Source organism: Metopolophium dirhodum, chromosome 1, assembly GCF_019925205.1.
Source record: "Metopolophium dirhodum isolate CAU chromosome 1, ASM1992520v1, whole genome shotgun sequence".
In the NCBI taxonomy this organism is placed as follows: domain Eukaryota; kingdom Metazoa; phylum Arthropoda; class Insecta; order Hemiptera; family Aphididae; genus Metopolophium; species Metopolophium dirhodum.
Genome location: NC_083560.1, coordinates 138,010,676 through 138,032,875, shown reverse-complemented (window position 1 = coordinate 138,032,875; position 22,200 = coordinate 138,010,676). Strand labels below are relative to the sequence as shown.

The 22,200-nt window shown below is 32.1% G+C and overlaps 2 protein-coding genes and 2 pseudogenes across 2 annotated transcripts; 3 read left to right on the top strand and 1 right to left on the bottom strand.

Moving 5' to 3' along the window:
- Positions 1 to 195: 195 nt before the first annotated feature.
- LOC132933633 (uncharacterized) lies at positions 196 to 1,242 on the top strand (annotated as a pseudogene).
- A 268-nt stretch (positions 1,243 to 1,510) lies between these two features.
- Positions 1,511 to 2,235, top strand: LOC132932673 (uncharacterized; annotated as a pseudogene).
- A 1,343-nt stretch (positions 2,236 to 3,578) lies between these two features.
- On the bottom strand, positions 3,579 to 4,949 carry LOC132932672 (uncharacterized). The gene has a single exon (XM_060999043.1). It carries the CDS (start codon positions 4,947 to 4,949, stop codon positions 3,579 to 3,581), a length of 1,371 nt encoding a protein of 456 aa, XP_060855026.1.
- Positions 4,950 to 11,486: 6,537 nt separating this feature from the next.
- On the top strand, positions 11,487 to 12,983 carry LOC132932670 (tigger transposable element-derived protein 6-like). Its single transcript, XM_060999042.1, has one exon. It carries the CDS (start codon positions 11,487 to 11,489, stop codon positions 12,981 to 12,983), a length of 1,497 nt encoding a protein of 498 aa, XP_060855025.1.
- Positions 12,984 to 22,200: the final 9,217 nt, after the last annotated feature.

Below are 22,200 nucleotides of genomic sequence, written 5' to 3'. Positions count from 1 at the left end.
TTTATTTTCATTTGGTTTACCACTGTTTAAACAGCTGCAAAAAAAAAACATAGATTTGAGAGAAATAATAGTAAGTGGGTCCATAGAGGCGACCCCCCACCCTACCCCGTATAGCTGTAACCCCGGCTGTTACACGCGCAATCTTCAGTCGCAGTTTTCCTTTCATAGTGACAAGTTGTAACACAGTGTATAAAAATGGCTTCAAGCATTGAAAGGGTATACAAATATATTGCGCCTGCACCACCGGCCGAACTCATCGACTGTACCAACTACACAATCGATTTTGTAAATCGCAAGTTTTTACAAGTCGGCATCGATCCTACACAGGAGTTCAATGTCTCTGTACGTATAATTACTCCGTCGCGTTTTGTGAACATTTCCGTGGACTTTTTGAAACGTATATATTCATTGGTTGGCCATATTATATCACATATACTAGATACTACAGTAAAATACAAAAGATTTATTTTTCTGGAGAACGAATTTGTTTTGCTTACGTCTATGATATATAGAGGAGAGTGTATGTTAGTGATAGAATCAAAAGTTGAACATGGATGTAGAATTTTATTAAGTCCGAAAGAACTAATGGCAATTCAAAACATTGAGTGGACTATTTTTGAAACCGTAAGCAGAAAAACGATGGTCGTGCGACCAATGATTCTATTAAAACTTGATCAGATAACGGGATATTTTAAAAATGATTATAATATTGAAAAAGACGCGACACTCGAAGAATTTGTAGCAATAATCAAAGGAATTCAAATTGAATTAATATCTAAACATGTACCGAAGAACAAATATAGTTTTATAAATCAGATAAAACTGCTCGCAACTGACCAACTAGCAATCAGTTGGATGGAGAAACTTAATAAATCATTAAAAGTACGAATGCTTGATTTTTATTTATTTTAATTATACTATTCAATTAGGGTGTCGAAGAAAATTACAGTCCGGAAGATTTCTTCTCGCCTCCGTTTACTCGGCCATGCAAACAGCCAAAGAAGACGATAATTTTATAAATATACTTTATAATCAGGTGAACGATGAATACGATGGACCCGCCCCAGCCAGAGACGAAACAAACAATTTAAAAGTAAAGAAAGTTTATAATCATTTGAAACCTTGAATATAATTGTATTCATTTTTTAGGATTTTTTCGAGACATATGATTCAGCGATGACTCCAATAGAAGCCGACAATATAGCAGACGAAAACAATTGTTTTTTTCAATATTTGTTTTAATATATACAATTTGTATAATATTTAAAAAATAAAAAAATCTTTTTTCTCTAAATCATATATGTTTTTACTCCCGCCCATAAAAAGGGCCAGACCACCCTGAAATTCACCTATCTAAATACACTTTTACTCCCACCCCATTAATACTCCTACCCCCGGTATTAGCGCCCCGGTATCACACCACAAGACAGTCGTGAGTCTTCCGTCAAACGAGTCGTGTGCGCCCTATTACTAACTTATTTCGAGACAGTCGTGAACGTACCTAACAAAAATGGCTAATAATCTGATCGATTGTGCTAAATTTTTTTGCAATATTTTTATAAATATAGGATTAGATCCTGATTTTTTGTTAAATTACGTTATATGCGTCTCAAATAACTTGCAGTGTGTTAAAATGAGTGTTGAATTATATAAATCTCTAAATATAGCTCTTAACAACATACATTTTTTACTACCATCTCATTTACTGTTGGAGGAGTTTAAATTGATATCAATAGAAGAATACAACGGTGACAACGTTCTCTCGATAAAGTGTTTGCAACAGGATCAAAATGTGCAATTAACTAAAGAGAATGTTTCAAGGATCTTGCAATTAAGTGATGCCATGGAAGAAGTCATTCAGCTGAAAAATATATACACACGATCTACTGCATTAAATCAAGCCTGTAAAATTTCAATGTATCTTGGAAAGGAAATGCCATTACTCAAAGATACAAAAATAAACGATGTTGAAGATTATTTGACCCGTATCGATGTCCAATAATTGAAAGAACAACTTCCTTACACTATTCTTTTTTTGATAGCAGATTTGAAGATTAAAGCAGTCAAACAATTGGCAAGGGGTTGGTTATCTTCTTCGATAAAAACTACGGTAATACGATTATTTTTACATATTATTTTATACTAAAGAAAACAAATTTTTTTTAGCCTGAAGTCAGGCTAACGACGAGGGCATTCATAGCACGTAAAAGGGCAAATGATGTAAAAACATTGTAAACCTTATCTATGTAAAATGTATTATCTGTGTAAAATTTTTTAAATTTTAAAGCTCTTTGTAGTTCTACAAATTGTAGCCCTACAAAAACCTTTGAAAGGGCGGTGAGGTGTAGCGAGCTGTGACTGTTTAACCATTTATCTAAAAATAACACCTATTAGGCGGTAGATCAAAGTGTAGATCAAAGAAATCGTATATAGTACGCGCCGCGTAATAATTACGTTAATAATAAAACTAGTTAGTACATTAGTAATAAAACTAGCAGATGCGCTGCTTGTGTAGTAGTACAAACGAATATCGAGCGCGCGACTATGAACGGCGTGCGTCAATTTATATATGACTACTTATATAAATAACTCGCATAAAATGTCCATATAAATCGTGAGTGATATGGAATAAAGCACCGCACGTGTACAATAACAACATATATATGTGTTCAACTTCCTACCGGGTGCAAGCGCGTGACGAGGCCGCGAGATGACCATATACGGTTATCCAGAATAAGTAGGGACAGGGACAGACCCATCGAGGAGAGTTCATAGACAAGCGTTCATCAGACGAGCAACCGACGAGCTTAGGAACAGTCATCAGTAACTATTGTCACATCTCGCTAACTTCATTCGTATATTTGGACTTAGAGTAATTTTTATATAATCAATCACAGTTGAATAAGTTAAATAAATCAAACATATTATACTAAAAACTCAAGATCTACATTTTTTCCATCATCCTTCAATCCTATTAATATTATATAATAATTTTATTTTTTTTAATTTTTATTTTTTTAATTAAAAACATTTTACAGTCATTTAAATAAAATAAAATATTATTATTATAATATTATTAATACAATTAAATAATTTTAAATTAAATTAAAATAATTTTTCAGTCATTTAAATAAAATAAAATATTATTATTATAATATTATAAATATAATTAAATAATTTTGCAGTCATTTAAATAAAATAGAATATTATTATTATTATATTATTAATATAATTAAATAATTTTATAATAAACTAAAATAATTTTTCAATCATTTAAATAAAATAAAATATTATTATTATAATTATTAAATACTTTTAATACTTATTAAATAATTTTAAAATACACTATAGTACGCGAGGCGAAAAGTGAGCCGCGATCGTCGCGCGCCAAGCGGCTATTTTTCGTCAGGGTTACTCCGCCTATTCTTACTGTTTTCCCGCCTATAAAGTAATTTCAAACGACGTAATGTAGATTTTTTTAATAAATTATAATAAAAAATAAAAATAAAATACAAATAACACAAGTAATACATAAAATACAAATAACACGATTAATACATATTATAATACATTTTTTTTTAATTAATCATATCGTCTTCATCATCGTCTTCGTCAGTAGAACTGTCGCCGGGATTAATTGTCATTATAATAGGCTCCAAAATTTCATCTCTTAATCCTTCTTTCACCAAATCGTCTTCTTGAATTTTATCGCAGTGGTCGCCACATTTTGCCCAATCTTCTGCTGTGACTGCATCTAAAGCACTATTTACTAACACTTCTATATCTGCCATTTTGAAGGTGTTATTTTTTTCCGCGACTTTACCCTTAACTTGCGCCCAGATTAATTCGATTGGGTTATATTGGCAGTGGTAAGGAGGAAGTCTTACCACTTCATGGCCCATTTGAAGTGCAATTTCGTCCAATTTATATTTTTTTTCTTTTGGAATCGTCAATTTGACTTTTTCCCGTAGTTCGCTTAATGTCTCTACTGGAGAAAAGTCTACAGATTTGTCTTGTAACCATTTTTGTACATCTGCCTTTCGAGTATTTGCCTTAGGATATTCTTCTGTTAAGGTAGGATGGTATGAGGCATTGTCCATTACAATTATACAAGGTTCTTCTAAATTGCCCAACATATCTATAAACCATTTTTGAAAAATGGTGGCGTTCATTTGAGAATGATAGTCTGCCTGCGATCCCGACTTGCAACGAAAAACCAGTTTTGAATTTTTGACAAAACCAAATGAAGGTGACCCAGCATGACACACAATAAGCCGACCGCCCTTTCCAATAGGTACTTTTAATCCTTCGGTGTTGTCGGAGTTTTGCCATATGTGTCCTCGCGTATGATTTTGGTTTACCCATGTTTCGTCTAAGTAAACTATTGGCCTTGTATCGTTATTACGTCTGAACTCGTTCATTTTTCTCAAAAACTTAACCCGAGAACAAATAATATCATTTCTTTCCATTAGAAATTTACGCCCATCATTACATTTTTTGTATTTGAAATTTAAACTACGCAAAATATGTCGCACGGACCATTGTGAACCCGAATAATTAATTTTTTCATGCAACGCTCTCAATATTTTTGCACTAGTTGGATACTGACCATTATCATAAAAACTATGAACTGTTCTTCTGACAACTTCATTGTCAAAATCGTCTAAGTTGGTCATAGGTTTGGCACGTTTATAAGATTTCCTTGGAGACTTAAATGAAGAAGGTTCGGCAGCTAGTTGATTTTCACCCACAGTCATTTTTTTCCCTTCAGCACAAACTCGTTTAACACAAGCAAGACTTACGCCACACGCTTCAGCAGTCATTTCACGAGTTTGACGAAAAAAATTACTAATTTCTGGCTTACCTTTGTCACCAGCCAATGTTTTGAAATAATTATAAACATGAAAAATAACTTTCTTCGTTTGAGAATGTGTGTCTTGATATGCCATTTTAAAACTATTTTTGTATACGAGTAATTATTAAAGAAATAATTAAAAATACTATTAACATTCAAACTTTAAAAGCGCGCACTTTAAAAACCAACCATGTAAGAACGCGGGAAATATGATTACAAACGTAGATAATAAACGAATAAAAACACGTGTAAACTCGTATCTCGAATGTCGAATGACTAACCAAACCTTAACAAAATATTGTGGTATGCAACAGCTGCAGCACTACCCCCTACTGCTAAAAGAAAATAAATTGGTCTCCAAAATACAATCAATTGTACAATAAATTACCACCTGCCGTTTTTAAAATGCGCGCCAGCTGTTTCCATTGCACACAAACGTAGAACCCCTGAAACCAGAAAAAATGACCGCTTGACGCGCAACGATCGCGGCTCACTTTTCGCCTCGCGTACTATAAAATAATTTTCAGTCATTTAAATAAAATAAAATAATAAATTATTTTTAAATTCAATAATTTTAAATAAATAAATTAATAATTGTTTTAAATAAAATAAATAAATAATTATTCAATACTTTTAAACAGAATTTTTAAATTCAATAATTTTAAATAAATAAATTAATAATTGTTTTAAATAAAATAAATAAATAATTATTCAGAACTTAAACTAATAATACTTAAATAAATAATAAATTTTTTTTTAAGAGGAAATACATCGCGTAAATAAATAAATTAATAATTATTTTTAAATTAAAAATAAGTTATTGGAAATAAAACAAAAATTGAATTAATTATTTTAGATATTTAAATAAAACTTTTACGATTAATAATAAATAGTTAAATTATTTAGGTTGAACAACAATCCAGATTTTACGTAACAATTAATTGAAATAAACCGTGTTTATTATTTATAATAATTTTGAGAATTATTATTTGATATTTTAATTATTGAAAGGCAGTTAAGTTTTTATTGTTGAATATATTCCACAATATATTACGAAAAAAAAAAAAAAATTATTAAATAATAATAAAACATATTATACTAAAAACTCAAGATCTACATTTTTTCCATCATCCTTCAATCCTATGACTGGGGCACGTTACAATACTTTATAAAACTTTATATTTAAAAATACAATATTGTTTTTTTTTTATTATGTCATTATTTTTGTATTAAAACATAATGTAATATTTTATTGTAATATAACATTTTATGATATAATAAAAAGAAAAAACATGATATTTAAAAAAAAGTAATTTTATTTTACAAACTATTTACAGTTTTCTTACATCACCATTAAATGGATTATAAGTTATAATTTGGTCGTGTAAGATGAGACAATAGGCTGCAGTCTTTTCAGGTATGATAATATCAGTCTCAAATTCAATACGTAGGTCCACGGTTGACGACTTCACATTGTCGTTTTGATGCGATGGATCGACAACGGCGATTGGTACATGGTTTTGATAAATATGTTTTCATAGTAACGGCTCGCAGTAGTCTCTTTCGTAGTACGATTTCTGAAAATCTATGTAAACTTTATACAGTATCGAAGTATGTTTGTTTTGGAAGTCTGCTCAGAAATCTTCGTACGGATACGCTTCAGAATTTAAGTATACTTTAAGATTTTTCAATCTACAGTGGTCGAATTGACCGGCATCGAGTGTTATATTATTTTTTCGATCTGTTTGAAATCCAATCAATACAAATCTAGGTTTTTCGAGTAAATTGCTAGACTTTACAATCCACGAATGTGAAGTATTTTAAGGTAGCACTGGATATTCGCAGAGATCCCAGATTCTGAACGCGCACGATAACGTTTTACGAGAATCCAATATTTTTAACAGTCTTAACTTTTCTGTGATTTTATTTTCTGTACTTCTACTCCGTGTATCTCGTATCGCATTTCGGAGAATAAAGGAACGAAGAAAATTAAAATTATTTTTCATGAGTTTGGTTTCGGGTTTTTTCGGTTTGGATGTTGACTTCTTCACTGTAGATACAATACTGATGGGTTTTTTGATTGTAGCTCTTTTTATATTGATGTTAAATTTAAGCGCCATACCCACGCGTTGCAAGCTAATCGTAATTGGTTCGCCGCGTAGATTTATTAGACAATCGTTCTGATCTTTTAATACGATATTTACTCTCTCTATCGAAGTCGTGTTGAGACCATAAAAAACTGAATGTCTAGGTACCTCGACGATTTTATAGCCTGGTGGAACAGTTTGTAACGTCACGGAATTTTTAGCCTCCTTAATAAATTATAATATCCCCGAGCATACCTATTCTAACGTTGTTGACAAGTCAACGCACCTTTATTCTTCCCACCATGGGTAATAAAACTAGATATCGCGCGCTAGTGCACTAATGACCGCAGTGTTATGTAATAGTTGTTCCCCGATCCCCCCTTCACCATGCAGTGTCCGTCGTCAAAGTGTCGCGGTTGCCCGCCGTCCGTTGCCGCCGGCACTTTCGTCGCGTCCGCCGGCACGGCCCGCAGGCAATACTGTCTCTATATCCCAATTACTGTATGAATTCCCGTAAACTTACGACACTGACCTGCCCCACTCCATCAAGACCCAACACCGAGTTCAGCAATGGCCTGACTGCTTGCCCACCGACGAGTTACTACTTTTTCCAACGGCCAACACGTCGGACGCGCCTTTTCTTCATAGCCAATTGGTAAAAATCGCTCCGGTCTCCCGGCTACCACAGACCACGTGATCGCGCAACGATTGTTCAGCGCCACGTAACCCACGACACGGACGGCAGATTTTCGATTTTTTTGTTTTCTCAACGAGGTCCATACCAGCCATGATGGGCTAAGCTGACCTCCATGGGCCCGATGGGGCGAAGTCAACCCACATCAGCACCGTCTAATCCAGACCACACCAGCACAGTCGATGCCGTAACTATACCTTTCCCTTGTCCCCCCCCCCCTGAAAAGCACGATATTAGGCGTCGCAAGACGCGGGCCCCGCTGTAATTTTCCCCGGTTTAAACGAACCACTTGTACATTTTCCCGGTAACCCCGTGAGGGCATCGTGTACCACAGCTCTATAAATAAGTTTGTTCCCATCAAAGTTTTTTCACCTTCTAAATTTCCTAAATGGACATCCACCATTCTTCAAAATCTTATAATAACCAAGAAGAAAGCCCATGCAGTTTATAAGCGATCCAAGTCGATATCTGATTATCTTGTTTTCTCTCAATATAGAGCAAAATGTAAACGCCAGTCAAAAGTTGATTACTCGGCTCATATTAGGCATACCGAGGAGGCTCTATCATCTTCCCCCTCCAAATTCTGGAAATTTGTAAATAATCTAAAACAGAAACCTCCAATTCCGTCATCACTCCATCTCGGTAATATTGCCTCAAATACTCCAACTGAATCAGCTAATCTGTTTTCAACTCATTTCTCCTCGACGTTCAACTCCTCGGCTTTCCAACTTCCACCATTTACTGGCTCATCTGATTACTTATCCTATGAACTTCCTTCCGATATAACGTTTACTGTCGAAGATGTTTTTTCCGCTATTAAATCGTTAAAAAATACTTACTCTAATGGTCCAGATGACATATCCGCTCAATGCTTGTACGTTTGTCGTTTTTCTATTGCTTATCCAATTTATTTACTATTCTGGCGTTCATTAGATTTAGGTATTTCTCCTAAGGTTTGGAAAATATCCTCTATAGCACCTGTTCTGAAATCTGGTGACGCTTCTGATATCCAAAACTACAGACCAATTTCTATAATACCACATATTGGTAAATTATTTGAATCGATTGTATACTCCAAAATAAAGTGTAGTCTTAATTATCTTATAAGTGAGCAGCATGGTTTTAGATCACATAAATCAACCGTAACAAGTGGTGTTGCCTTCTCTTCTTATTTATCAGAAGTTATCGAACACAGAGGTCAGGTAGATGTAATCTGTACAGACTTTAATAAAGCATTTGACACAGTGGACCACAATTGCCTCATAATGGTGCTTAAGTCTTTAAGCATTGGGAATTCCCTACTATCTTGGTTGCACTCTTACACCACAGGTAGAAAACAATTCATAAAATTCAAAAATGCAATTTCAGAGTTAGCTGTGATACCATCTGGAGTCCCTCAAGGAGGCCACCTCAGTCCTCTTTTATTTATTCTGTTTGTAAACTCGATAACCAAATGGATCACTAAGGCTAAACTCCTTCTTTTTGCTGATGACATAAAAATATTCCTTAAAATAGACAATCTTAATCAATGTCATATCCTACAGTCAGAACTAGATATTTTTGCAAGTTAGGCGTACTCCATAGGTCTTAGCCTTAATATAAGCAAATTTCATGTTATGTCGTTTTCTAGGCAGCGATCTCCTATCTACCACAACTATTCTCTTAATGGCACTTCTCTTAATCGTGTCTTCCTCTATACAGATCTTGGTATTCATTACTCACCATCATTAAATTTTGAGCACCATATAAATGTCACTGTAGGTAAAGCTTTAAAAGTATTGGGTTTTATTAAACGCAATACTAATCAGTTTTCTTCTGTCCGTTGTCTCTGCACATTATACTTCTCATTGGTACGTTCTATATTAGAATACGGTGTGGTGGTGTGGCATCCCTACATTGCCTACATAATGAAGATACCTCACCCTACGCATGACTATTCCTTAATTCGTAGTTCATTGGCAATACCAATGCTGTCAACTCGTCGACATGATGCCGATGAGCGCTTTATAACCTCGCTCCTAGGTGGCACCATAGATGCGCCCGATCTTCTCTCTAAAATATGTTTTCGTATCCCTTCCTTCTTCTCCAGAAATCACGCACTCTTCCAAGTTCCAACTCACAATACATTATACGGACATAATCACCCCTTGCACAGAATGCTTCGTAATCTTAACAATCTTAATTTTGATTTTAATAAGTAATTAAATAATATCATTGTTATAAATATTTTATATCATAGATTTATATAAATAAATTAAGGTATTACCATTTAGTTTAAATTATGTTGTGTTTTTCCGTATGTTCTAATTTTGTGTGTATTTGTATTATTATATTATTGTTATATCTATTAAATTTAAACTTAATCAGTTAATTTAAAATTGCCGTTTGGCGTTTATATATTATAAATAAATAAATAAATAAAAAACAAAAAAATTACACTTAATGATAGATACAGGTAGTCAGGTAAACATACTCAAAATAAATTGCTTGCGCAAAGATTTAGAAGTAGACGAAACTCGAAGAATAAATTTACGTGGGATAAACGAGGACCTCATTCAAACCATAGGGAAATTAATAATACCGATAGAATTAAACGGGAAAAATATCAGTGCAGAATTTCATATAGTAATAATAATGATAATAATAATGAACTTTATTGCAACAACAACAGTACATACATAATAAGAAATAACAAAATAACACGAGTTACATATTACAGCACCCCCTAAAAGCAAAGCTTGTGCTGGGGGAGCGAGTTCTTTTTACCTGCCTAGAAATATACATACATTTGAATAATATTATAATAAATCTGTTTTTTATACTATTACACTATAAACATAATAATACATAATACAATATCTTAAATAATAGTTTCATTAAGTATAATCATTAATCATATTTTCTTTAAATCAACATGTCTAAGATAAGTTTTGAAAGACTTTAAATTTTCAAACTGATTAATATTAATATTTAATAATCGACATAAATTTAAACCAGTATACAATACACTTTTTTGCCCTAAGGCTTTTTGGCATTTCAATAAACGAATATTAACATTTTGCTTATATCTAGTATCATGATCATGATCTGATACAGGTATTAAATGTTTATGCTTAAATAAATGAACTAATACAGCTTGATTATATACTACCTTAAAACTATTTACATTAAGTTTTTCATAAATTAAAATAGTATTTGTTTGCAGTGGAAGATTTAATAAATATTTAATAATACCATTTATTGTTACATTTAAGTTATGTACAATGCTGTTACAAGCTCCTCCCCAGATGGATATACAGTAAAACCTCCCTATAACGGACCCTCTATTAAACGGAATCCTCTTTATAACGGAAAATGTCAATAGTCCCGGTTCAAATAATATATGAAATTAACCTCTCTAAGACGGAACCTCTACAAAACGGAAACGGACAATTTTCGTGATCCAAATAGTAAAAATAATCTCTATTAAACGGAAAATAAAATTATTTAAAGATAAATTACAATTATGTAGATACATATATACTATGTACATACATATATATTTGGTGACTAGATAATCTTAACTTTATTATTACCTGAAATATCAGTCGACAGTATCGCTTCACGATTGTCATATTGAATTGTTTATTACCTTCTAACGAATATTTATAGTACAATGTATAGCAAAGATTAGATAAAGATTAGATACTTGTGTACATAATATGTACCTACAATATAATTTTGTTAATATGAACTGCCCAGTCGTCTTTTTTCTGTCGAATTGTTCATATCGTTTAGTCAACGTGTAGTGCTCACGGTCTGTTTTATCGTTGTGATTTCGCTTGTTTTTGTACTGTTTTTAATTGTTAATATGCCACGTACAGCCCTGACTTTGTCCGATAAAGTTAAACTAATCGAGTTGAAGGAGACACAAAAACTAAGTACGAAAGAACTTATTACTAGATTTAAATGTGGAAAAACTCAAGTTTACGACGCGATAAAAAATAAAGAAAAAATTATGGATGATTGGGTAAATAGCAAAAATTCCGGAAAGAGCAAAAGAGTGAAAAATCCCTTGTTTGAACAAATTGACCAAAAGTTATATGAGTGGTTTAACAGCGTTCGGTCAAAAAATTTACCAATTTCCGGTCCAATTTTACAAACAGAAGCTATGAAATTGGCTGAAAAAATGAATGTCAACGATTTCAAGGCTTCGAATGGTTGGCTAGAAAAATTTAAAAAAAGGCATGATATTGTTTGGAAACAAGTGAGTGGTGAAGCCAATGACGTTAATCAAGAAACTGTGGAGGAGTGGAAGCAAAAAATCTCAAGACTCATTGCTGGATATGAAGCAAAAGACGTCTATAATGCTGACGAAACGGGGCTTTTTTTTAAAGGTATTCCAACTAAGTCACTTGTAATGAAAAGTGAATCATGTTCTGGAGGAAAAAAAGCCAAGGATCGCTTAACAGTGCTCATGTGTGGTAGTATGGCTGGAGAAATAAGGAAGCCATTGGTAATAGGCAAGTCTAAAAAACCACGGTGTTTTAAGAACATGGACATTTCTTCATTACCTGTCATATGGAAATTTAATAAAAAAGCCTGGATGACTACAGAAATAATGGAGCAGTGGTTGCGTTATTTTAACGCAGATATGCGATCTCAGAATAGAAACGTCTTAATGTTCTTAGATAATGCTGCATGTCACCCAAAGATCGAACTATCTAATATGAAAATACTTATGCTGCCCCCAAATACTACATCAATCACCCAACCAATGGATCAAGGAGTGATTTACACGTTCAAATCTTACTATCGTAAGTTTTTACTTCAATCTTTATTATGCAAGATGGATAATTGTTCTTCAGCCCATCAGTTTGCGAAATCAATAAGTGTCTTGGATGCTGTCAACTGGATAGCGTTGGCTTGCAATAATGTGAAAGCTGAATGTGTGCGAAATTGTTTTCGTAAAGCCGGGTTTCTTTCAAATGAAGGAACCAATATAGATTTACCAGAAAATGCTTTGAAAGAAATGAATGAGGAGTGCGTTACAGCAAATGTTGATGTAGAAGATTTCATTACATTTGATAGTAAATTAGAGACGCATCAAACTTACGATTCGGTGACTTTTTTAGAAGACGAGGAAAAAGAAGAAGAAAACGATGATAATGATGACAGCGAGACCAATGATGAGCCAAAAATAAAAGATTTTAAAACCGCAATCTCATATTTAGAAGATTTACAAAAGTTTTCAGCCATGATATCTAATTCAAATCTGTTAGAACTTACCACAAAAGCTCGAGAATGTGCCGAACATGCTGCTCTTAAACACAAAAAGCAATCAAATATTAAAAATTATTTTTCTTAATTAAAAAAGAGTACAAATATCGAATTGTGTAAAATGTTTTTTTTAGTTCTTAGTTTTATTTTTTAAGTATGTATTTAATACATTTATTTATTACACATTTATTATTATTTTTATCACATTTAAATACAATTTTACCTAAAATATATATTTTTTAACAGATACATACATAAATACATACATAATACTTCTTGAAACTTCATTTTTTTTTTTTTTTACATACCTCTCTATTACGGAAAACTCTTTATAACGGAAAAATTGTTGGTCCCAAGCGATTCCGTTATAGAGAGGTTTTACTGTACCATATGAAAAAATAGATTGCACTAAGGCTAAATAAATAATTCTTTTATAATTTACATCTAATATATACCTGGCTTCATGAAATATATAGAAAAATTTACGTAAAATACCATTTAAATAATTTACATGACCATCCCATCTAAGTTTATGATCTATTTTTAAGCCAAGATATTTTAACTCATTGACTTTTTCAAGTTTTACACATTTTGGATCACATTTATTTAAATCAGTATTACATTTTAGGGAATGTACAATCAAATTATATCCATGTAAAACATTAATAACAGATAAATTAAAACATATAAATTTAGATTTCAGTAAATTTAACTTTAACTTATTTTTACAAAACCAAATATATACTTCATTTAAAATATTATTTGCTTCATGATACAAATTGTCGATTGTTGGTTCGGATATTAGAATAGCTGTATCATCAGCAAAACTAATGAATTCTTTATTACTATCTGTATTTATATTCAATAAGTCATTTATAAAAAAGATAAACAACAATGGGCCTAAGACTGTTCCCTGCGGAACTCCACAGGTTATATCTTTAGCTTTACTATAACACTCATTTATTTGAACTATTTGAGTTCTTTCATTTAAGAAAGATTTTAATAGATTATTAGCAACTCCCCGAATACCCGAATATTCTAGCTTTTTTAATAATAACTCATGATTTACGCAATCAAAGGCTTTTTGCACGTCTAGAAAAATACCCATTACTTTGTTATTAATGTCAATATGTCTACGAACAAAGTTATCAAGTTTAAAAAGAGCATCACTTGTTGACAAACCAGCCAAAAAACCAAACTGTGAATTAGAGAAAAATGAATTCTTTTTAAAGTAATTTAATAAACGGCTTTTGATACATTTCTCAAAAATTTTTGATATAGTTAAAGATAGTGAGATAGGTCTATAATTTCCACATGATAATTTATTACCTGATTTAAATAGTGGAATAACAATACACTTTTTAAAAGCTAAAGGGAAAACACCTTTTAATAAAGCATTATTAAAAAATAACGATAACGGTATAGAAATAGATTTAGAAATTTTCTTAAGGATATAGTTTGTTAGACCATGTTCATAATACGAATTAAAATTTTTAAACTTATCAATATACTCACTAATCTCTTCACTACTAATTGGATTAAGAAAAATACTGTTATTGCTCTGATTTTTATCGTTAAAGTAAATATCAGCAGAATTTAAATGTTCTATTTCTAAATTATTTCCTACATTTACAAAAAAGTCATTAAAATCATTACAAATTTCAGATTTAGATTCAACGATAATACCATCTTTATTTATAATTTTATTAATATTATTCATTTGTTTGCTCGGTTTACCCATAATTTCATTTATAACTTTCCAGATTTGTTTGCTGTCAGATTTATATTGCTTTAATTTATTTTGATAGAACATTTGTTTTGATTTTCTTATCAAAAGATTTAACATATTCCTATATAATTTGTAGAACTTTTTAAATTTTAAATCAAAAGGCCTATGTCTCAGCTTAGAAAAAAGTTTTTCTCTATTTCTAATAGAAGTAATAATGCCAGGTGTAATCCATGCTTTAATATTTAGCATTTTTTTTGGTATAATCTTATTAATAGGGGTAGATGAATATTTAATAAATTCTACCATTTTGCAATTAAAAGTATCAATCATAGAATCAACGTTTGAAGAACTAAAACAAGAAAGCCAGTCTTCAGTTTTAATTAATAAATCTAAATGATTTATATTAATTTTACTTATATTTGAATTATTAGATAATGCATTAGATTTATTGTGATTGTTAAAAATTGGAAATACTATAGCTGTTGCATAATGATCCGTAATATCACACCTTAATATGTATGGAGTAATTTTAGTCGTATCAATATTATTAACGAATATATGATCAATACAAGTTTGAGAAAAGCTAGTTACTCTAGTATAATTATTGATACATGGCAAAAATCCATTAAAAGCCATAATATTTAGATATTCATTACTTATTTTTGAACTTTTCATAATATCAATATTAATATCTCCACAAATAATGTTATGTACATTTTTTTTATACAAACTAGATAAGAATAATTCTAAATTATTGATAAAGTTATCTATATTATCATTAGGAGATCTATAAATACAAAACAGATGGAATAAATCATTATTTATTTTAAGAGTAAGGTGTGATGAATTGCAATTTTTTAATACTTGTGTATTAACTGTTACTATGTTTAAAAAGTAGGAACACGATTTCCAATTCCCAAGGACGGTATTCTAGGAAACAAGTTTCTCTCAGCTAATAATGTAATAGTAGATGTAGCGAAAAACAAGTTGATTATCCAATCGGCCTCCCATTCACCAACAATGATTAATGAAATCGTAGAGGAAACCAGTTCTATCAAATTAAAACCACGAACTGAAACTATTATAGGAATTTTGATTGCCAACCCATTAGTTGAAAACAAGAATATTCTAATACACAAACAACAATTAGTAAAGGATGTGTTTTGTAGTAATACAGTATCCATCGTTAGCAATGGTAGGGCAATAGTTAGCATGGTGAACATATCAGAAGAAATAAAGACTCTAACCAAAACTGATTTAAACAAAATACTTTACGATACTGAGTACGAAATATATAAAGTTGAAACAAAAAACAATCACAACGAACGTATAGCAAGACTAAAACAAATGATAATAACTGAACACATGGACGAAACTGAAAAACAATCTATTTATGAGATATGTCAACGATACAATGATATATTTCATATGGAAGGAGATATTTTAACTTTTACAACCGCGGGTACACACTCTATTCAATTAAAGCAGGACCAACCACCCATATATCGTAGACCTTATAGATAACGTCACGCACAACAAGACGAAATAAACTCGCAAATTAAAAAAATGGAAGAAAATTGAATTATTGAGAATTTTAGGAGTCCCTGGAATTCCCCTTTGCTATTAGTACAAAAAAAAATGGATAATTCAGGCAGACAAAAATTCAGAGTAGTGGTAGATTTTAGGGCACTTAATGAGGTTACCATAAATGAATTTCACCCTTTGCCAAATATTATTAGATCAACTAGGAAACAGCCAGTTTTTCAGTAGTTTTGACCTTTCTTCTGGCTTTTATCAAGTCAAGATGGACAAAGGCTCACGGGAGTTAACAGCCTTTTCGACTAACCAAGGTCACTGGCATTTTAAACGAATGATTCAGGGAATGAAGACGAGTTCCGGAACTTTCCAAAGAATTATGAATTCAGCCTTAGCAGGTTTAATAGGAATTAAATGCTTAGTATATTTAGACGACATAATCGTATACGGGAAAAATTTGTATGATCATAACGAAAAGCTAATAGACGTTTTCGAGCGATTAAAAACTAACAATTTGAAATTACAACCAGACAAGTGTAATTTCTTAAAAAGAAAATGTATATACTTAGGTCATGTCATTACGAAAGACGGGATAAAACCAGATGAGCGTAAATTAAAAGCAGTAGTAGAATTCCCAGAACCAACAACAGTAAAAAACATAAAGTCGTTTTTAGGATTAAGCGGTTATTACAGGAAGTTCATAAATTCGTATAGCACAATATCAAAACCATTAACTAATCTTTTAAAAAAGGATACTAAATTCATATGGAGTAACGAGTGTCAAAAATCATTCGATACCTTGAAAACAGCATTATGCTCCGAACCAGTTCTTAAATATCCTGATTTTACAAAGACCTTCTTATTAACTACGGACGCGAGCAACAAGGCGCTCGGAGCCATATTATCTCAAGGTGAAATAGGTAAAGATTTGCCAGTTTTTTATGCATCACGCACATTAAATAAAAGTGAAAGCAATTATTCAACAACTGAATTAGAATGCCTTGCAATAATTTTTGGGGTTAAGCAATTTAGACCATACCTATATGGTAGGAAGTTTATAATACTTAGTGATCATCGTCCACTAACATGGCTCTTTAATCTAAAAAATCCATTATCAAAACTAGCTCGATGGAGAATACAGTTAGAAGAGTACGAATATGAAATACGCTACAAAGCCGGAGTACTTAATTCTAATGTAGACGCGCTTACGCGAATGTATTCAATTCAGGAAATAAAAAATGAAACATATGAACAATTTCTCGAAAAAATAGAAACACAACTTCTTACGAATAATAACGTGAAAGAAACTATAGGTACACTAATAGAATCACCAAAAGAATATAATATAGTGTCAGAAATTGCAAGGCAGTATAACTTTAGGACAGAAACAAATTACCAATTAAAAAAACAATTTGGAAACGGTGCGATGTTACCGCTCAGTAAAGTAATAGGGGACACGCCTTATTACAAACAGGAAAATAGATTCATAATATTCCTAGTAAAAAAAAATAGAGATCGGCAGAAAACAACTTACGAAAACATGTATATATCATTAGTAAATTTGAAACTACTTTGCGAAGAAAACGAATTAAAAAAACTAGCTATGAATAAATTAGGCGAACATGATGATTTAGAATGGGAAAAAATAAGGTCAATGATACGATACATATTTCGTAAAACAGGTATAGAAATCATTATATGTGCAGGTATAGAATATACTGAGGAAGAAAAAGCGATTATTTTAAAACAGTTTCATGACTCAAAACTCGGAGGTCATTTAGGCGTTAACAAAACCATTAAACGAACAGTTCATATGGAGAAATATGACGTTAAGAAATATATAAAGAATTGTACATCGTGTCAGGTGAATAAGGTATCAAATCGGCATATCAAACAACCAATGACTATTAAGTCTACAAGTTCAAAACCATTTGAAAAGATATTTATGGATATAGTAGGGCCTTTGCCGATAACATTATCTAATAATATTTATATTTTAATTATGGAAGATGATCTAACGCGTTACACTTTGGGGGTTCCAATTCCTGACCAAAAAGCAAACATGGTCGAGGAAGCCTTTGTTATACACTTCGTTTGTGTACATGGCATACCGGGAACAATATTAATTGATCAGGTCACCAATTTCCTTAGTAAAACGTTTGCTGAAGTTCGCAAGTTATTAAAGATAGAAAAAGTTAACACTAGTCCTTTTAGGCCACAGGGTAATCCTTTTGAACGTACTCATAATACCTTAGCTGAGTACTTACGACATTATGTAGACAAAAATTTAAATGATTGGGATCATTTATTACCCTTTGCATTTTTTGTATATAATTCGACAGTACATTCATCTACTAACTTCCAGCCATACGCACTAGTTTACGGACGCACATTGGAGGTACCAATTAAATTAAAAACCGAACCAGAACCACGATACAATTACGATGATTATTTATTTGATTTAATGGAAAACATGCAAGTGTCACATAATATAGCTAGGGAACAATTAATTAAAAATAAAATAAACAGTAAAGAAAGATACGATAGAAACAAAAACACACAAGAAATACATGTTAAGGATTTAGTACTCCTAAAGGATAATAATCATAGAACAAAACTCGATCCATTTTGGTTATGGCCATACGAAGTCATAGCAATAGTGGGAAATGAAAATGTAGTTATACAGCGTGGGCGACGAAGCATCACTGTCCATAGAAATAATGTTTTTTTTTTTTTTTATTTTTACAAGAAATATACAATCTATACAATTAAGCACAATAAGTATATGTGAGATTAGGGTACAAAACATTATGGGGTTACGTGAATAAGAAGCCACCCATCAGTAGCACTTAGCTTGTTTATTATATGATTATTTAGCTTAGGAATGTTAGGATTAAGTTAGGTGATCCCTACACCATTTCCTTTTCAGCCTGCGACGGGGATTTCCAGGAAGTGATGGGATATGTAGATTTTTAATCAGAGGGTTTCCGTGGTTTTCTAATTTATTATAAAAACGCTTATAGAAGATAGCAGCTTCTTCTTCCACTGTTTTAATACCTAGGTCTTGGTGGAGGGTCATATTAGAGACGAAGGGTGGGGCATTTGTGATTTTACGAAGAGTAATATTTTGGAAGGCCTGAATTTTATTTAAATTAGATTTTTTTGCCGATCCCCATAGTTGGATCCCGTACGTCCATATGGATTTCAGAAGAGACTTATATATTTGAAGTTTTGTTTTTAAAGATGAGAATTTATTTTTTGAAAGTAATACTTTTAGAGAGCGGGAGCGAGCATTAAGTATTAATCTTTTTTTTCTTATATGATTTTGCCAAGTTAATCTTTTATCGAGGATTAGTCCTAAGTATTTAACAGTGTCAAGAGCAGGGATAGGTAAATTATTTACAGTTACGTTAGGGCAAAGTCCGTGTCTTAGGGTGAAAGTTGTGTGAATGGATTTGTTGTTGTTTAATTTGATTTTCCATTTGGCATACCATTCTGAGAGTAGATTTAGGTGGGATTGTAAATTTCTTGAAGCAATTAGTGGATCATTATGTACTGACAGTATGACTTTATCGTCAGCATAATCGGCAACAATAGTATTTTGTGTAGAAGTTTGATCGGCAGCATAAATATTAAATAAGATAGGAGAAAGTACACCTCCTTGGGGTACTCCTACACTAATTGTGGCTATATTTGAGGTGGCGGAACCTTGACGTATTTGAAAATGTCGGTCTATGAGATATGACTTCATTAGAAGAAATAGAGTAGGAGGAAGAAATTTACGTAGTTTAAACAGAAGACCTTCATGCCAAACTTTGTCAAATGCTTGGGAAATGTCTAAAAATGCACAAGTACAGTAGCATTTGTTTTCAAGAGTGGTAGAGATTGCATCAATTACTCTATGGACCTGGTGTACGGTGCTGTGTTTGGCTCTAAAGCCAAATTGTGAGGACGGGAGAATATTTTTTGATATTATGTGCGGATAGATACGTTTGAGAATTAGTCTTTCGCAAATTTTTGAAAAGTATGGCAATAGACTTATAGGTCTATAGGATGTTGGGAGGTCAGGAGGTTTATCCGGCTTAGCAAACATAATTATTTGCGAAAACTTCCAGAGAGTGGGGAAGTATGAAAGTCTCAGTACAGCATTGTAAATATAAGTAAGCAGTATGAAGGCTTTGTTCGGTAAGCAATTAGCAACATTAGCTGTTATTAGATCAAACCCTGGAGATTTTTTTCGAGAACAATTTGAGATCATACTTTTAACTTCATTAGGTGTAAAGTATTTTTCTGGGCGAGCACTTGGTAATGTAGAATGTAAATAATTTTCAACATCGATAATATGTTGCGGAATATGGATGTCCTCATGCGGACAAAAAGTTTTAGAAAGATGAACTTGGAATACTTCTGCTTTTTCAGCATCTGAAACGGCGAGCGAGTTGTCAGCATTTAACAGTGGGGGTGAGGCGGTTTTAAATTTAAGTAAACGTTTAGTTTCCCTCCATAAACTCCCATCAATGACAGATAGAGAGTGTAATTTTTGTTCGAATTCATATGATTTATATTTTGCCAAAGCCTTTTTCAGTGAGTTAGCGAGTTTATTATAAGCTGTTTTGTGAGATGGAAGCCTAGTGACTTGGTATTTAGCTCTAGCTCTTCGTTTTTCTACAATTAGGCAGCGAATTTGATCGGATACTATTGGGTAATTATTTTTAGAATTATGTGTTTTATTAGGCTTGGTGGCTTCCCAAGCAGCTGATTGTATTAGCGTAGTCAAGTTATTTACCGCTTCATCGATATCATGATTTGACTTAAGTTTAATTTTTAAATCAATTCGTTGATTAAGGATATTTTGAAATTCAAGACGGTCAGTAAAAGGGGAAAAAAGTCTAGGTGGTTCAACTCGTGTAAAAACAGTGGCGGACACATTGAGAATAACAGAAGAATGATCAAAGTTTAGATCTAATATGTTATTAGTTAGGCAGTGTAAATTACTAGGAATTTTAGTGACAAATATATCTAAAATATCAGGTTTTTTTGCTGGGGAAGAAGGCCAGTAGGTAGGGCCCGGTGGTGCAAGTACATTAAAATTATTTGTGTTGACAAAATTGTATAAGACAATTCCACGAGGGTTATTTGTACGACAACCCCAAGCATTGTGTTTAGCATTGAAGTCGCCACCTATGATAAAATTATTTTGAATTGAATTGAAGTAATCTGTGAACGTAGCATTCGATAAATTGTGGCGCGGAGGAGAATAAAAAGCACCTACAGTAATGGGTATGTTATTTAACTTAATTGTTATTGTACACGATTGAATATAATCGAAACAGTAATTGGTAAGGGGTTGAAAGTGGATTGAATTTTTAATAAATATTGCAACACCGCCATGTGCCGTATTATCAGGGTGATTGGCTTTAATTAGCAGGTATGAAGATATTTGTATATTTAGTGAAGTGTGTTTCTGTGATAAGGGCAATGTCAATACGTTTATCATATAGTACATTTTGTAACATATTTGCATGATTTTTAAGACCATTAGCATTAAATTGTAAAACTAGGAGGGACTTATTTGTAGCAGAATTATTCATTTTTTCTAGCCAATAAACTTGAGATTACTTGAGTAAGTAATGAGATTAATGGATTGATAAGAGTCTTAAGCTCACTTACAAAGCTTGACATTAAAGAATTAATATCAGGAGTTGGCGGAGGAATATCCGAATTTACATGTTGACCTTGAGTGGCCTGAGCATACGTTTTAGATTGGTCAGAAGAAGGATTGTAGGGAGTGGTATTACGCGGGTGGCTATCTTGTACATTGTTAGACTTATAACTAGAGTTTACATGCAATTTGTGATTATTTAGGTTGGTTTTCTTACGTTGCTGGAGGTTTTTATAAACTGTACATCCCCTGTAGTTTGCTGGGTGGTTAAAAAATATTATAATGATGCACAAGCCAATTAAAAAAAAAATATATATATTTAGTAATATATATTTAATTAACGTGTAAATTATTAATTTAATTTTAAGAATAAAACTA